This window comes from Lichenostomus cassidix, chromosome 10, assembly GCF_008360975.1.
Source record: "Lichenostomus cassidix isolate B80296 chromosome 10, HeHo_3.0, whole genome shotgun sequence".
Lineage (NCBI taxonomy): Eukaryota > Metazoa > Chordata > Aves > Passeriformes > Meliphagidae > Lichenostomus > Lichenostomus cassidix.
The window spans coordinates 18,389,157-18,404,613 of NC_139491.1; the positions used below are offsets into that span (position 1 = coordinate 18,389,157).

The window sequence follows — 15,457 nt, forward strand, 5'->3', positions numbered from 1 at the left end:
TCCCGAAGGTTTCAGTTTATTACTGAAAGTTGTCCCAGACCCAGCTCTGCAGCAAGGACACCCTGGAGATGTCTGACCCCACTGCTCAGCTCCCGCCCTTCATGGGGAAGCGCTGCCTGGCCTGGAAGTGCTCACACCTCACGTGCCTCAGGGTCAGTCCGTAGATTGGGGTCAAGTCAGCCTTCTGGCCATCACAGACACTGAACTCCAGCTGCTGGAGCAGGGTGGCCAGGAAGAGGAACACCTGCCAGCGGGCAATGGTCTCCCCAATGCACCTCCTCTTCCCCAGGCCGAACACCAGTACCTTCTCCCCGGCCTCTTTGTTCACGTTGGTCCCATCAGCACTGAGGAAACGCTGTGGGTTGAAGGTTTCTGGGTCCTTCCAAAGCTTCCTGCAAGGGAAAGCATCAGGTGTTGAGGAGGTGTCTCCTGGTCGTGGGTGCAAGGGGGAACACTGGAAGGAGGGAACTGTCAGGAAGAACATCCTTGGATTCAGCAGGTCCCTAGCCTGCTCCCTTTTCTCTGCAGGCACATTGGCCCCACTCCTGTCTAGAAGAACTGTGCAGGAAGGGACCTGTTTGTCACCATGGATGGTTTGTGCCTCACAAGGTACTCACTCGTCATGGTTCACTTGCCACTGGTTGATGAACACACAGCGATCCTTCGGGATGTAGAAGCCATTCAGTACTGTGTCCTTGGTTGTGCTGGGGAGAGAAAAGACACAGAGTTTGGTGAGCCAGAAGGTTCTTCTGCATCTTCAGGACACTGTCAGGCTGCTCCTGAGGCTGCTGAGTCCCACAGGGGTGGTTTTGTGAGGGGTCGCTCTGTCCTCTATGGGCCATACCAAGGTGCCTCAAGGCCACATCATCCCTGGAGCAGCTCTGGCAGCCCAGCCCGTACCTGTGTGGGATGGTGAAGGGCAGAAAGGAGGAATGCCGGAACATCTCCAGGATGAAGGCTTCCATGTAGGGCAGCTTGCCCCGGTCCGACAGCCGCGGCCGCCTCTCCCGCCCGATGGTCTGGTCTGGGGCAGGTGGAGAGCAGGAAGAGGGTCAGGGTCAGGGCTGACCAGAGAGGTTTTGGCCCCAGAGGAAGGTGGTTCAGGGACTCACCCAGTTCTTCCTGGATCTTCCTCTGGATGTCGGGGTATGTCACGAGATACATGAGGCTCCAGGACAGGGCAGTTGTCACGGTGTCAAAGCCTGGATGGACATGGAGAAGGCATTGAGTCACCAGAAGAGGACAGGTGAGTGGGTGTTACAGATTCCACCACTCCAGGTGTTCTTTCCCCCATCAGCTGCCACCAAAGAGCTCTGGTCACTGCTCAGGAGGGCACCTGACAGCAGCTCCATGTAACCAAACATGGCCAAGGTGTCACCTCAGCAGCTCCACATCCCCACCCAGGCTCCAGCTGTGCCCTCAGAAACATCCTGGACACACAGCAAGGCTTTGGGCTTCATTTTAGCACAGAAAACTTTGCTAATATATCATGCTCCCTCATCTTGTCCCACTCCTGGGTTGTGTCAGGTTTGCACAACTCCTCTGGAATTGGGGGAATTTCCATGGAAAGGTGAATCAGGCCACAGACATCTCCCTCAGCCAGAAAAAACCACCCTGGTTTGAGAAGCTTGGCTGAGCTATAAACCCTTCTGTTGTCCCTGAAGCCTCTTCCCAGTGCCGATGTCCTGAACTGGTCTCTAGAGGTGTTGGACAGGGAAGGGTCAGACAGGAGGAGACAGAGGAAACCTGAGAACATCTGAGCAGAGGTGGGCAAGGATACCTGCTCCAAAGAGGTCATTCACAAGGTTGACAATCTTCTCCTTAGGGACCTGCGTGGCCGTGTTTGTTTCCTTTTTGTCCAGGCACTGCTCGATGAGGGAGTCGGTGATGTCCCGGATGTTGTTCTGAGAGGAAGAGCAGACAAGGTAAGGGCGGCAGGGCTGGCAGAGGAGGGGGTGTTCCTGAGCAGCCCTGGCTGGTGCTGGGGGAGCCCTGCATCATCCTTCAGCTCCCATGGTTCCTGTGGGAACAAGGAGAGGTTCCCCAAGGAACCTCAGGCATAGAGCAGATGTTCAACCACCAGACTGGCCCCATCTCTCAGGGAATGGAGGAGAAGCTGAGAGGCTCACAAAGCTGAGTCAGGGGAGGTTCAGGTTGGATATCAGGAAAATGTTCTTCCCCCAGAGGGTGCTGGGCACTGCCCAGGCTCCCCAGGGAATGGGCACAGCCCCAAGGCTGCCAGAGCTCCAGGAGCATTTGGACAGCACTGCCAGGCACAGGGTGGGATTGTTGGGATGTCTGTGCAGGGCCAGGAACTGGACCTAATGATCCTGGTACCCCTCGCAATTTAGGAAACCCCACAATTGTGCAATATGCTGTGATTCTATGAGAAGGAGGACTGGGGACAGTAGCCATTTCTGCTTGGCTGCAAGAACAAAAACACCTTGCTGCTGTAGAGGGGAGGAGAGTAGGGACACACCTCTGGTGCGGGTGAGCATCCTGCAAGCTCTTACCTTGTCGTAGGTCTCATAGTGCTCCTTGACGATCTTCTGCAGGAAGCTGACGAAGTACCTGTTGAAGTCTATAAACAATTTCATGCTGCGGCTGGGGAGGTACCGGAGCAGGGGGATGAAGTCAGCAGGGTTGCCAGCAGCAGCCACATCATCGAACTGCTGCGCTGAATTCACCAGGCGGAGCAGCTCCTCGTCCTCATGCTCGTAGCGCTTCCCGAAGCACATGGCGCAGATGACATTGGTCACCGACACCACCAGGTACCTGTAGGGCTCAAACCTCTTCTCCTCCTCCATCAGCTGCAGGAACTTGGTGACCAGGTACTCAGCCTCCTTGGTGACGTGCTCCTCCAGCAGGCAGGAGGAGGACGAGGTGGGGCTGGGAGCGATGGAGAAGCTCTTCAGGGCGCTCTGGGCCAGCTTCTTGCGTGCTTTCCACATCTCCCCGGAGTCGGGGCTGAACGACATGCTCTGCCCATCCGCGACAAAGCGGAAGCTGTAGAGGTCGGGGCGCCCCATGAAGTCCTCTCCTTGCTTGACCAGGGCCTGCTTGATGGTCTCCAGCCCGCTGAGCACCAGCACGGGCCGCATGCCGATCCGCACCTCCATCACGTCCCCGTACCGCCGGCCCAGCCGCGTCAGCGCCAGGTGCGTGTCCTTGCGCAGCTCCAGCACGTTGCCCACGATGGGATAGCCTCGGGGGCCCGGCGGGCTGCGCAGCCCCTTGGGCACAGGTCGGTGCTGCAGCCACTGCAGCAGCAGGAACACCAGGTAGAACACGGCAGCCGCCAGCAGCACCGACCCGAGGGAGGTGACACCACCGATACCAGCCGACAGCACCCCGGGGCTGCCCATCGGCGACAGCACAGCCTTCACCATCGCACCAGGCACGGGGCGACCCTAGAGGAGTGAAGGAGATCCGGGGGAGAGCCGCGATCAGCGAGGGGCTGAGTGCTGCGGGTGTTCCTGACACTGAGATGGGGAGCGAGAGCCCTGAACCAGCTCGGGGGATGGAGCTGCCCGCGCAGCTGGAGACCTGGAAAGACTCCAAACACACCCATCCATTCCTAAGGGGGCATCTCAACCCCCCGGCGACTTTGTGACACCCCTTTCCCTACAGAAGACACCAGAACCCACTGTCTCCTACCTGCAGGTCCTTGGGATGGTTTTACTCCCCAGCAGAGATTAGCAAAGGGTGTCTGGCTCCAGGAGCAGGGGGGATTCTTCCTCTGCCTCCTGGACCTTGTCCTGTCACCTGCACCTCGTTCTGCTCTGCCTGATCTTTCTCCTGCCACCTGAAAGACCACAACCCTCTAAGCTGTCCCCTCACTGCACTACTGGGAATTTATGTCCAGAGGGTCATACTGCAAAAGCCCTTGAGAATAGCTACCCATTAACAAACGGGGCTGAGCTTGGCTGGAGCCAGCCCAGGAAACCAGGAAGAGCCTTTCTCCTCTCCAGCAGGCTCTGGGGGATGAATGGTGACTTCTCCTCCTGCCCAGGGCCCCAGAGCCTGTAATGGGGAGGCAGAACGGTCCCTGGGACAGGGAGGAAGAAGGTCCCTAAGCCCTGCCTTGGGGGGGATGTAGGACATGCTCTCAGCATTGCTTCCCTATGGAATGTGAGTGCCAGCATTTCCCAAAAAAAAACTTTTCTGGGCTGGCCAGACTGTTCCCAGCACCCAGAGAGAGCTGTCACCTCCATGGACACTCTGGAGGTGCCGGGAGCTGCAGGCTGCAAGTCAGGGGAGGCGTTTGTGTCAATGCATCCACAACCCGCCCTATCCCTGGGGAATCATCCGGCAGATCCCATGGCCCGGGAGCGGTGGCAGCAGGATCATCCGGGCCAGGGGCAGAGCCAGGCTCAGGTTAACGATTGCCCAGGTTTGCGTGAGAAGGCGGCTGGCTCGCTTCCCCAGGCTCCTCCGGGGCAAACAGGCAGCGAGCAAGAGGAGGAGGAGGAGTGGCGGGGCAGAGGGGAGGAGGTGAGCCCGGCAGATAGGAGAGGTGAAGGGGCAGCGCGGGGCAAGGCTGGGGCAGCTCATCCCTCTGAAAGCGCAGGGTGACACCCGACAGGGAAATGCTCCAGCCAGCGGGGCTGTGGCTCGAGGCGGGGCAAAATTCGGGGGAGTTTGGGAAGTGCGGCTAGGATGAGCAGGAATGAGCCAGAGCTTTGGGGTTTGGCCCGAAGTTTCATTCAATCTTTGAAAATTCCAGTGGGAATTTGGCCCAGGTAAAAGCTGAGCTAATATTTAATAAAGGCTTTCAACATCTGGTCTAATCGGGCTCGTTAATAGCAATGACGCCTTTCATTAATGTTTGGCAAGAACAGTTACAAAACCCCGGCTGCTAATATTCCTGCTGATAATTCCCGGGAACGCCGCAGCCCTCCCAGCCCCGGCTGCAGCGGCAAGGCAGACCCTTGGGAATGCTTTTGGGGAGGCAGGCTGCAGGAGCAGGGCTTCCTCGGCAGGCTGGATCCTGCCAGCGTCTCCCATCCCTATGGATCTCCCCGGATCCATTGCACGGGGTTGGATGGGGAGGGGGCTGAGTGACCCCCCAGCCGCATTCTGGTGGCCCTTGCGCTGATGGGGAACCCACCCACTCCTCATCCATCACACCCCAGAGCTCTGGAGAAGCTGGGAGGATCCCGGAGAGGTTCCCCAGGACCCAGCTGCCCCTCTCTCACCCCTTCCCAGCCCTCCCCGTCTTCTCGGTGCCTGCCAAGCCCTGCGAGGGCAGGGTGCCTCCCGATGAGAACAGCGTTAAGAGCTGCTGCCTTGCGTGCCAGGCAGCCTCACACCCCAAAAACACCCTCACCCCCGGCCACCGCCCCGCGCCGAGCCCGCGGAGCTGCCTGGGAGGAGCCGGGGGGACTCTGCGGGCTCCCTGCCCTCCCTCGGTGGATGATGTCGCGTTCCCCTCCGCGGGTCGCCATCCCGCGGGATCGGCCGCGCCAGGCCGTGCGTGCAAGGACAGACGACAGCGGGAGAGTGACAGCGCCCACAGGCGCGCGCACGTGTGGCACGGCGTGTGTGGCAAGAGCACGTGCACGCCCACGAGGGACGCGGATCTGCGAGGGACACGAAGGGTGCTGGCATCCCCGAGAGTGTCCCTGCACACGGACACGGCTCCGCGTGTGCGGGGTGCGTGCGCAGCCTGGCCGTGCGGGGACACACCTGCGGGGCTGTGCTGCTGGGGGTCACTCAGCCCCCTCCCCACCCAATCCCGTGCGGTGGAACCGGGGAGATCCACAGCGATGGGCAAGGCTGGCGGGATCCAGCCTGCCGAACGAGCCCTGCCTCCCCAAAAGCGTTCCCAAGGGTCTGCCTTGCCGCTGCAGCCGGGGCTGGGAGGGCTGCGACGTTCCTGGGAATTAGCAGGAATATTAGCAGGGTGCTCGCTGCTAATATTCCCTCGCGTGAGGGACACCGGGACAAACACACGGCGTGCCCACGCGCGTTGTGCCAGGTGTGGTAAACAGTGCCAGGGACATCCCCGGCCGGGGTTTATGGACACCCTGAAGCGTGTCCTGAGCCGTGGGGCATATTTGGGACGTTTGTGGTCAGCCCCGCGGTGTGGGGCGCCGCTCGGTGTTGCGTGGGGCTAAGAGGGGACATTTCAGGTGGCACGGCTGGGACCTCCCCGCTTGGCACTCCCCTCTCTCCCGCTCCCCGTGGCTGGAAAGGGCTGGGATGGCTCTGTCCTGTGGAGGGGGACACAAATGACAGGGGGACTGCTGTCCCCTCGCAGGTGCTGCAGCTCCCTGTGTCAGAGGGCACCCGTGTTAACCCCGACGATGTCCCCAGTGCTGGGGACCCCCACAGCCTCCCCAGCCAGCCGTGGGGGAGCTGATCTCGAACTGATCCTGAGCTGCTCCGGCGCCGCTTTGACCCTGGGCCAGGCTCCTGGACGTGAGGCCACCGCCCTGGTCCTTTAAAAACCATTTCCCCCCCCACCCACCCATAGCGTGACTGTGAGTGACCGGGGCGGCCCTCCGGGTCTGGCCGGAGCCCCTTCGCACGCGATGTCCCTAATGCCACCTCTGGGACCCCCCGGCGGGGCGGGACCCCCTGGCCTATCTCCCATCTCCTGGCAGCTGGGCTGGGAAGGATGCAGGAGGAGGGGGGAGATTTTGGGAGCGGGCTGGTCCCCGTTATCCTCCCTGAAGGGCAGGACCTGGCCTGTCCCCCCACGGGGACCGGGGCTGGGGGCTGCAAACTCCGCCTGAGACCCGCTTTGGACATCGATCATCCGCCCCGACGTGCAGCCCCTCCCTCCGGCGGCACCCTCTGCCCCATCGCAGCCCCACCTCGCCCCCTGGCCGCCCTGTCCCCAGGGGACAGAGGTGACAGAGGGCACGGCGGCTTCTCACGCGAACCTGGACAATCTTTAACCGGGCCGGGGCAGCCAGGGCCGTGACCCCCGGGGCTGTCCCGCCGCCCACGTCCCCTCGGAGACCCTGTGGAGCTGTGGGGTGGTCCCTCGGCGTAAGCTGGGGGAACAGGCACGGAGCCGGCGGCCCCCGCCCCACTTTACCGGGAGCACCGGCGGCGGGACGGGCAAAGCCCCGGTGGAGGGCTGCGATCGCTTAAGCCCCGCGACTGGTGGTCCACGCTCATTCCCGCGTGTTCGCGGAGCCCCGCGGGGGCCGAATCCCCCAAATCCCCCTGCCTGTCCCGCACCGCGCGCCCCGGGGCGCTTTTCCCACGCTGCCGCTGTCCCCGCGGCTCCGGACACCGCGGGTAGCCCGGCGCTGCGGGCACCGGGGCGGGGGGCGCGGCCGTGGGTGTACGGAACCCCGCGGGTCTGGGGGGGAGCAGGGCAGCCGGGGCGCCCCCCGGGGGTGTCCTGGGGCGCAGCGGGGCGCGGGACCGGCGCCTTTAAGATCCTGCCGGTAGCGTGACTGGAGTGACCGGGGCGGTGCGGGTTTGCCCAAACATCCCGCCCGCTTCGCACGCGATGCCCGCCCCGGGCTGGAACCCACGGGCGGCACCGACACCCCCCACCCCCGCACCCCACGCCACGACCCATCGGGACCCCCTCTCCGCCCGCTTCCCGGGCTCCCCTCCAGGGATGCGCGGGGAGCGGGGGTCCCGCAGCCCACGCGTGGGGCAGCCCCGGGAAATGGGGGGATCGGGGGTGGGGGGGCCTGGGGGGGGTCAGGGGAGTTCTTGGGGAGTTGGGGGTCACGTGACGGGAGGCTGCCGGGCCAATCAGAGCGCGGGGCGATGCATATAAAGCAGGAGCTGCAGGGAGCGGGCACCTGCCGCGGGATCGGGCCCCTCCCGCCGCTCCGCTCCTCTCCGCTCTTCGCCGCTCCGCGCCGAGGTGAGTACCAGAGAGCCCGCACCGCGATGGACGGGGGCCGGCCGGCACTTCCACTGCCCCAGAGCACCCCCGGGCGATGGACAGCCCCGCTCTGGGCTGGCCCCCCGTTCCGACCCCAGCAGCATCCTTCCCCACCTGTCGGAAGGTGATTTCTGGGGGGTCCCGCGGGTAATTCTCCCCTCCCGGGTCTTTCCGCTGCCGAGGGCTGCGAAGGGGTCCCAGCTGGGCTGCACCCATTGCGGTGCGAGGTCGCTACAGCCCCGCAGAGTGCTCCCCGCACGGGTGTCCTGTGGGGGTCTGCCGCACCCTGCCAAACCCAGGGGGAGGTGGGATTTGACACCCAACCTCCTCCCACCCCCGCTCGGGGTTTTCTGAAGGATTTAGTCCTGCGAGGAGCTGGAGTTAGACTCGATGATCCTTATGCGTCTCTTCCAACTTGAGGGACTCTCTGATTCTGTGATTTCTGACAGAGATGGGAGTGGGAGGCACTCATCCCGCTAGCCTCCCGCTGCAGCCAGGGCTGTCTTTCGTGGCCATCGACTTTTTGGGATGATTCCACTGCTGTGTTTAGTTTCCCGGCAAGGGGAGGTTCGGGTGACTCGAATCAAGATTAGCTTTCCTCTAGTTAAGCCCTCGGGAAAAGACTTGGAGAAAAGGGACATATTCTTGTTAACAGAGCACCTTTGCTTCCATGGGAAGCTGGAGAAAAAGTTGAAGGACTTACTCCTTCCACTCCTGGCTAGCAAAAAACCTGCTTTTTAGTGCAAGAAGTTTCCCAAAGTGCAGACAATTGTGGCAGCTGTGGATCAGAAGTGAAGCCCATCTCTGCTGCTGTCCTGTCCTGTGCTGTCACTGCTCCAAGCGTCTCAACCTAGAGACCTCCCTCGATTCGTAACACCTCTTTGGTTTATTCCTTAGGATTCTGCAAGAGAGTCTAAGGGTCTGCTGAGCAGAAAGGGGTGTCACAAAGTCGCCGGGGGGTTGAGATGCCCCCTTAGGGATGGGTGGGTGTGTTTGGGGTCTTTCCAGGTCTCCAGCTTGTGCCCCGTGAAAGCCCCGGTGCTGCACGGGCACCTCCATCCCCCGAGCTGGTTCAGGGCTCTCTCTCCCCATCTCAGTGTCAGGAACACCCGCAGCACTCAGCCCCTCGCTGATCGCGGCTCTCCCCCGGATCTCCTTCACTCCGCTAGGGTCGCTCCGTGCCTGGTGCGATGGTGAAGGCTGTGCTGTCACCGATGGGCAGCCCCGGGGTGCTGTCGGCCACCGAGGTGCTGCTGGCGGCTGCCGTGTTCTGCCTGGTGTTCCTGCTGCTGCAGTGGCTGCAGCACCGACCTGTGCCCAAGGGGCTGCGCAGCCCGCCGGGCCCCCGAGGCTATCCCATCGTGGGCAACGTGCTGGAGCTGCGCAAGGACACGCACCTGGCGCTGACGCGGCTGGGCCGGCGGTACGGGGACGTGATGGAGGTGCGGATCGGCATGCGGCCCGTGCTGGTGCTCAGCGGGCTGGAGACCATCAAGCAAGCCCTGGTCAAGCAAGGAGAGGACTTCATGGGGCGCCCAGACCTGCCCAGTTTCCACTACATCTCCAACGGGCAGAGCATGTCGTTCAGCCCCGACTCCGGGGAGGTGTGGAAAGCTCTCAGGAAGCTCGCTCAGAAAGCCCTGAAGAGCTTCTCCATCGCTCCCAGCCCCACCTCGTCCTCCTCCTGCCTGCTGGAGGAGCACGTCACCAAGGAGGCTGAGTACCTGGTCACCAAGTTCCTGCAGCTGATGGAGGAGGAGAAGAGGTTTGAGCCCTACAGGTACCTGGTGGTGTCAGTGGCCAATGTCATCTGCGCCATGTGCTTCGGGAAGCGCTACGAGCATGAGGACGAGGAGCTGCTCAGCCTGGTGAACCTCGGCAATGAATTTGGGGAGGTGGCAGGGAATGGCAACCCTGCTGACTTCATCCCCCTGCTCCGGTACCTCCCCAGCCGCACCATGGAGGTCTTTAAGGATGTCAACAGGCGCCTCGGCATCTTTGTGGAGAAGATTGTGCAGGAGCATTACACCAGCTTTGATAAGGTAAGGGCCGGCATGCTCTTCTGAGTGGGTGGAGATGCCTGCGAGTGTCCCCCTGCCTTGCCCAGGAAAGCCCCTTGGAGCCCTCAGGGCTGCAGTTAACAGCCAGCATTATTTGGGGGTGGGTTCCCCATCCCTGAGTGTCCATGGTGTCCCTGAGCCCCTGGCTCTTCCCCAGGAGAACATCCGGGACATCACGGACTCGCTGATCGGGCACTGCCAGGAGAAGAGTGTTGGGGAGGACACCCATGTCCAGCTCTCCAATGAGAAGATCATCAACATCGTCAACGATCTCTTTGGGGCAGGTGGGAATGTTTCTGAGTGCACAGCTGGAGCCTGGGTGGGGATGTGGAGCTGCTGGGGTGACGCCTTGGTCACATTTGGGTACATGGGGCTGCTGTCAGGTGCCCTCCTGAGCAGTGAGCAGAGCTCTTTGGCGGCAGCTGATGGGGGAAAGAACACCTGGAGTGGTGGAATCTGTAACACCCTCTCACCTGTCGTCTTCTGGTGACTCAGTGCCTTCTCCATGTCCATCCAGGCTTTGACACCATCACAACTGCCCTGTCCTGGAGCCTCATGTACGTTGCCCTGTACCCTGACATCCAGAGGAAGATCCAGGAAGAACTGGGTGAGTCCCTGAACCACCTTCCTCTGGGGCCAAAACCTCTCTGGTCAGCCCTGACCCTGACCCTCTTCCTGCTCTCCACCTGCCCCAGACCAGACCATCGGGCGGGAGAGGCGGCCGCGGCTGTCGGACCGGGGCAAGCTGCCCTACATGGAAGCCTTCATCCTGGAGATGTTCCGGCATTCCTCCTTCGTGCCCTTCACCATCCCACACAGGTACGGGCTGCAGCGGCTGGCGCCTTATTTGGGGTTTTTTTTTTGGAGTGGTTCTCTGGGAGGTGCCATTTTGGCAAGGAATTGATCCCTGGAAGGGGAAAATATTCTAAATATTCCAGCTTGCTGCCCTTCTGGGGTTGAATGCTTTGTTTTGAGGGTAGTTTCACCCCAAAAGCCTTTGCTGGCAGAAAGCCCCTGGGTTTATAAATCCTCCTGCCCTGGGAGAAACCACATCACAACTCATCTGGAATGAGCTGTGAAATGAAACTGGAATTTTCTGCTGGAATAAAGTGTAACCGAGACTATTTAATCTCCCGAATACAATCTGGGGTATTTCCTAGACAGTTCTAAAAGCACAAGCAGGGCTTTGAAGATGAAACCCGCTCAGGACTTGCCAGGCTTTGACTTCCCATGGAGCTGTGGGTCTAACATCCCTTTCCACCCCTGTTTCCTTCAGCACCACAAAAGCCACTGTGCTGAACGGCTACTACATCCCCAAGGACACCTGTGTATTCATCAACCAGTGGCAAGTGAACCACGATGAGTGAGTACTCCAATATTCCAGCCCCCTGTGCTCAACTGGGCTGCTGTGGGCTCTCTTGGCATTGAGATGGTGCTGATCATTGTGCCAAAACCTGAATGGATCACAAAGGAAAAGGCAGATCAGACTTAAAATGGTGTGGGTTTGATGCTGAGCCCAGCCTTGGCCATGGAGCTGGGTCTGACTCGGCCACCAGTTCAGCAGCTCCCCAACACTGGGGCTTACTCAATTTATGTGAAAGCTCAGGCAGCTGGATAATCAGGAATCAGCTGATCCTCCTGCCAAGCAGATCCTGTGATCTGCTTGGTGGCTCTGGATGTGCTCAGTGGGAATTGCCTGTTTCCCTTTTCAAGGGAGAAAAATGCTGTGATGTGACTTTGTTAGACTCAACAGGCTTGTGTTGTGACTGCTGATAATCAGCTTTGGGAAGGACAGGGAGACTGGAAACCAGAGCCCCATCCTGCCCTCCACTGCTTCCCAGCACAGACATTCCAGGGTGGAGCAAATTGGTTTAGGGTTGATACAGGAGGTAGATACCAGATGGGGCATTTTGGATCAAAGATCAAGATGTTTGTATCCAAATACAGCCCAGAAACCTTCCAATACTCCTGCTCCTGCGTGCTCTGGTGAGCATGGAGTGGGAATGTTGTCCTTAGGACAGAGAGGATTCCACATATCCAAGCAGAAATTTCCATTTAAATCCCACCTGGCACATCCCAGCAGCCAGTCTGGGACAGGCTGGCAAGTTTTGCTGAGAGGATTCAGAGGGAAAACCCTCTAGTCTCCATCCTTCCCTTTGGAAGGGCTGCTCACTGCTCTGTCTGCTGAGGCTGCAGGATCTCTGGCTGTTGTACATGGAATTAAATCCATCTCCGGTGTCTGCCCAGGCAAGCACAGCCCGAGTCTGAAACAGAGGTTTCAATAGACTGAGCTGATGGAGTCTGACACAGAGTTGGCCTTTTAGATCAGGGAGAGAGCTTGCCAGGGGTTTTGGGATGGTGGAATGAGACAGCACTGCACAGCTTCTCTCTGCAAGGAGAGGTTTTGGTCACTGACCCCATGGCAGGGGGTGAAAGCTGTCACTGTGCCCCAGGGCTGGAGCCACTCTGCTCTGGAGCCAGGCTGGGAGAAGAGAAGGCTCTGGGGAGACCTTAGAGCCCCTGCCAGTGCCTAAAGGGGCTCCAGGAGAGCAGGAGAGGGACTGGGGACAGGGGATGGAGGGACAGGACACAGGGAATGGCTATAAAGTGGGAAAGGGCAGGTTTAGGTTAAATATTAGGAGGAAATTCCTGACTGGGAGGGTGGATGGAATTCCCAGAGAAGCTGTGGTTGCCCCATCCCTGGAAGTGTCCAAGGCCAGGCTGGACAGGGCTTGGAGCCACCTGGGGTGGTGGAAGGTGTCCCTGCCACGGCAGGGGGTGGGATGAAATGGGCTTTAAGGTACCCAAACCATTCTGCGATCCTGTGATGAAACAATACCCTCAGGAGTGTCTCCCCTCTGCCCCAGGACCCTTTGGAAGGACCCGTCAGCCTTCAGGCCCGAGCGGTTCCTGGACGCCACGGGGACTGAGCTGAACCGCGCCGAGAGCGACAAGGTGCTGTCCTTCGGCCTGGGCAAGAGGCGCTGCCTTGGGGAGACCATCGGCCGCTGGGAGATCTTCCTCTTCCTCAGCACCCTGCTGCAGCAGCTGCACTTCAGCCTGCGGCCAGGGGAGCCGGTGGACATCACCCCCCAGTACGGACTGACCATGAAATACAGGAAGTGTGAGGCCTTCCAGATCAAGCAGCGTTTTCCCATGAAATCCTCTCTGTAGCTCCAGCCCTGCAGTCGGACACTCAGCCTTGCTTTGCTCAGGCACAGCCCCTCCTTGTGTTGCTTTGCTGGAGGCTTGTTCCCCTCCTGGGAATGGGAGCAGGGAGGGATAAAGCTGGCTTTATCCAGCCCCTGGAACTAGCCTCATCACTCCATTCCCTGTGGAGGCTCACCAAGGTCTCTTGGAGAGATCCAGGGGGATCACAGCCCGGAGAAGGGAGGAGGATGCTCCAGGGTGGGATGTGGTGGGATGTCCTCCACCTGCCACAGGCGACTCCCTCCATCCAAATATAAATAAACCCACGGATTTCTCTCTGAGATGCCTGACCAGCCTTATCCTACGGGCTGAAAGCCTCTTTTCCAAAGCCTCCAGCTCCTTGTACCAATGGGAATGGGTGTTTCCCACTGCCTTCAGAAGGGCTCTCGAGGCTGTGCCAGCACCCACCTTGAGGGACCCATCCTGGGTGCACCCACACATATGAATTCCTTGAATGTAAACTCATGGATTGAGTTCCTGAGTGTTCCTCTCAGTTAAAAGAAAAAAAAAAGCCACCAGCAGTGCTGCTCACAAACTGAGATATTAAATAAATTCCTACCATGAAGCCTCCAGGAAAATAGCAAAGGGCTGGGAAAAAGGAACAGGGAACAGTAGGACACTCCTGGCTTTCAGACTAACTGTGTATTTGCTGCCTTTTTTAATATCAGGGTTTTTTTACCTTATCAAGCAATAGATTTCTGTGTGCAGACTGGTTAAAGGGTTTGAGCACTGCAGGAGGTGCCTTATGCTGCATTCAGCTTTAGCCAGTGGGAAGGTGAAGCCTCATGGCAAATGGAGCAGCAATTCCTGCCTGTTTGTGTCTGTATGGAATGCAGCTGTGTGCTGGGATGGAAGCCACACAATATTTCTAACCCAATAAATAATTATATGAAATTTTTTAAAGTCTCTTTCTGGTCTTATTCCACTGGGAAAATTTTTTGGGGGGAGGGAGAAAGCACCCTACACCTCTCTCTCATCCCTAAAAATCTGACTTGGTGTGTTGGATCAGGGTTTTTCCGATGGGAAAGGAGTAGGCTGTGACCCCAATGGCATTGGGGGAAGTTTTTAGTCCCAATGGGAGCTGATTCTGGTTCTTGTCCTTCCTAAAGTCCCAGCTGGGATAGACAGGATGACGTTGCCAAGCTCTGGACCAGTTCAGGGCTTCACTAAAAACCAGAAGGAACCTTTGTATCCCTGAAAAAATGGAATCAATAGGTCAAACCCAGCCTTTCAGGGAGCCATCCATGGGGGGATGTTTATCATGCTGTTACCTGCTCTGCTCATCCTCATCCCGGAGCACGATTAAATCCAAAGCTTTTCACAATTTCCCTTAAAAAAACAGACAAAAAAAGGCAATAAATACTAAATTCCCATGGAAATAACATGGAAAGTTGGGGTCTGAGCATCCCCAAGTGGCATCCCTTCAGGGATAAGCCCTCGAAGGTTTCCAGCCCTGCCAGACCATGGAATTATCGTTAATTTTGGTATTGTGGTGTGGAAAGCTGCCGTGGGGCAGAGCAGCCTTGCTCCCACCATGACCCCGCTCACCTGCAGGTTGTCACCGGCTGCCATCAGAATGATTCTGTTTGTGATTACTGTCCCCAGCCTCGGGAAGGTCAGCGGCACAGGGATCCAGAGAAGCTCCTTCCTGCCGGGAACGAGCAGAACAGCCGCCGGAGCTCATGGAGCCTGGAAAAAGCGGGAGCCGGAGGAAAGTCAGAGCGAGGGGATGGAGGAGACAGAGGTGGTGGAGGTGGTGTGGAGGTGTGGCAGAGGGGATTGAGATGGGCTGGAGGGAATGAAGAGGCAGGAGCTGAGGGAGGAGATGGAAAGGTGGCACAGGTGATGGGGGTGTGACAGAGGTGATGGAGATATGAAGGAGGGGATGAAGGGGGTGGAGGTGATGGAGGGGATGGAGGGGATGGAAAGCTGACAGAGGTGACAGAGGGATGATGGAGATGATGGAGGGGATGGTGGGATGGAGGGATGACGGAGGGACGGAGGGGCAGAAGTAACAAGTCTGTGATAGTTGTGTGACAAGTGTGTAACAGGTGAGTGACAGGTGTGACAGGTGTGTGACATGTGTGTGATAGGTGTGACAAGGGTGTACAGGTGAGTGACAGGTGTGTGACAGGTGTGTGATAAGTGTGTAACAGGTGAGTGACAGGTGTGTGACAGGTGTGTGATAAGTGTGTGACAGGTGAGTGACTGGTGTGTGACAGGTGTGACAAGTGTGTGACAGGTGTGTGACAGGTGACTGACAAGTGTGTAACAGGTGAGTGACAGGTGTGTGACAGCTGTGACAAGTGTGTGACGGGTGTGACAA

General features: G+C 59.0%; 2 protein-coding genes across 3 annotated transcripts; one reads left to right on the forward strand and one right to left on the reverse strand.

Annotated features, from left to right (window-relative positions):
- Nucleotides 1-3,849, reverse strand: LOC146432891 (cytochrome P450 1A5-like). The gene is made up of 7 exons (XM_085071027.1): nucleotides 3,658-3,849; nucleotides 2,514-3,410; nucleotides 1,781-1,904; nucleotides 1,113-1,202; nucleotides 901-1,024; nucleotides 618-704; nucleotides 1-392 (listed from the first exon to the last, which is right to left on the reverse strand). The coding sequence occupies exons 2-7, from the start codon at nucleotides 3,387-3,389 to the stop codon at nucleotides 86-88; spliced, it is 1,608 nt and encodes a 535-aa protein (XP_084927153.1). The 5' UTR covers nucleotides 3,390-3,410; nucleotides 3,658-3,849; the 3' UTR covers nucleotides 1-85.
- Nucleotides 3,850-7,702: 3,853 nt separating this feature from the next.
- Nucleotides 7,703-14,034, forward strand: LOC146432892 (cytochrome P450 1A4-like). Of its 2 annotated transcripts, none has more exons than XM_085071030.1 (7): nucleotides 7,703-7,816; nucleotides 9,029-9,903; nucleotides 10,079-10,205; nucleotides 10,439-10,528; nucleotides 10,617-10,740; nucleotides 11,198-11,284; nucleotides 12,789-14,034. In XM_085071030.1, the coding sequence occupies exons 1-7, from the start codon at nucleotides 7,741-7,743 to the stop codon at nucleotides 13,093-13,095; spliced, it is 1,686 nt and encodes a 561-aa protein (XP_084927156.1). In that variant the 5' UTR covers nucleotides 7,703-7,740; the 3' UTR covers nucleotides 13,096-14,034. The 2 variants fall into 2 exon arrangements, with proteins under 2 accessions (XP_084927156.1, XP_084927154.1); XM_085071028.1 differs by having other exon boundaries at nucleotides 7,756-7,840; nucleotides 9,031-9,903.
- The last annotated feature ends 1,423 nt before the right edge of the window (nucleotides 14,035-15,457 follow it).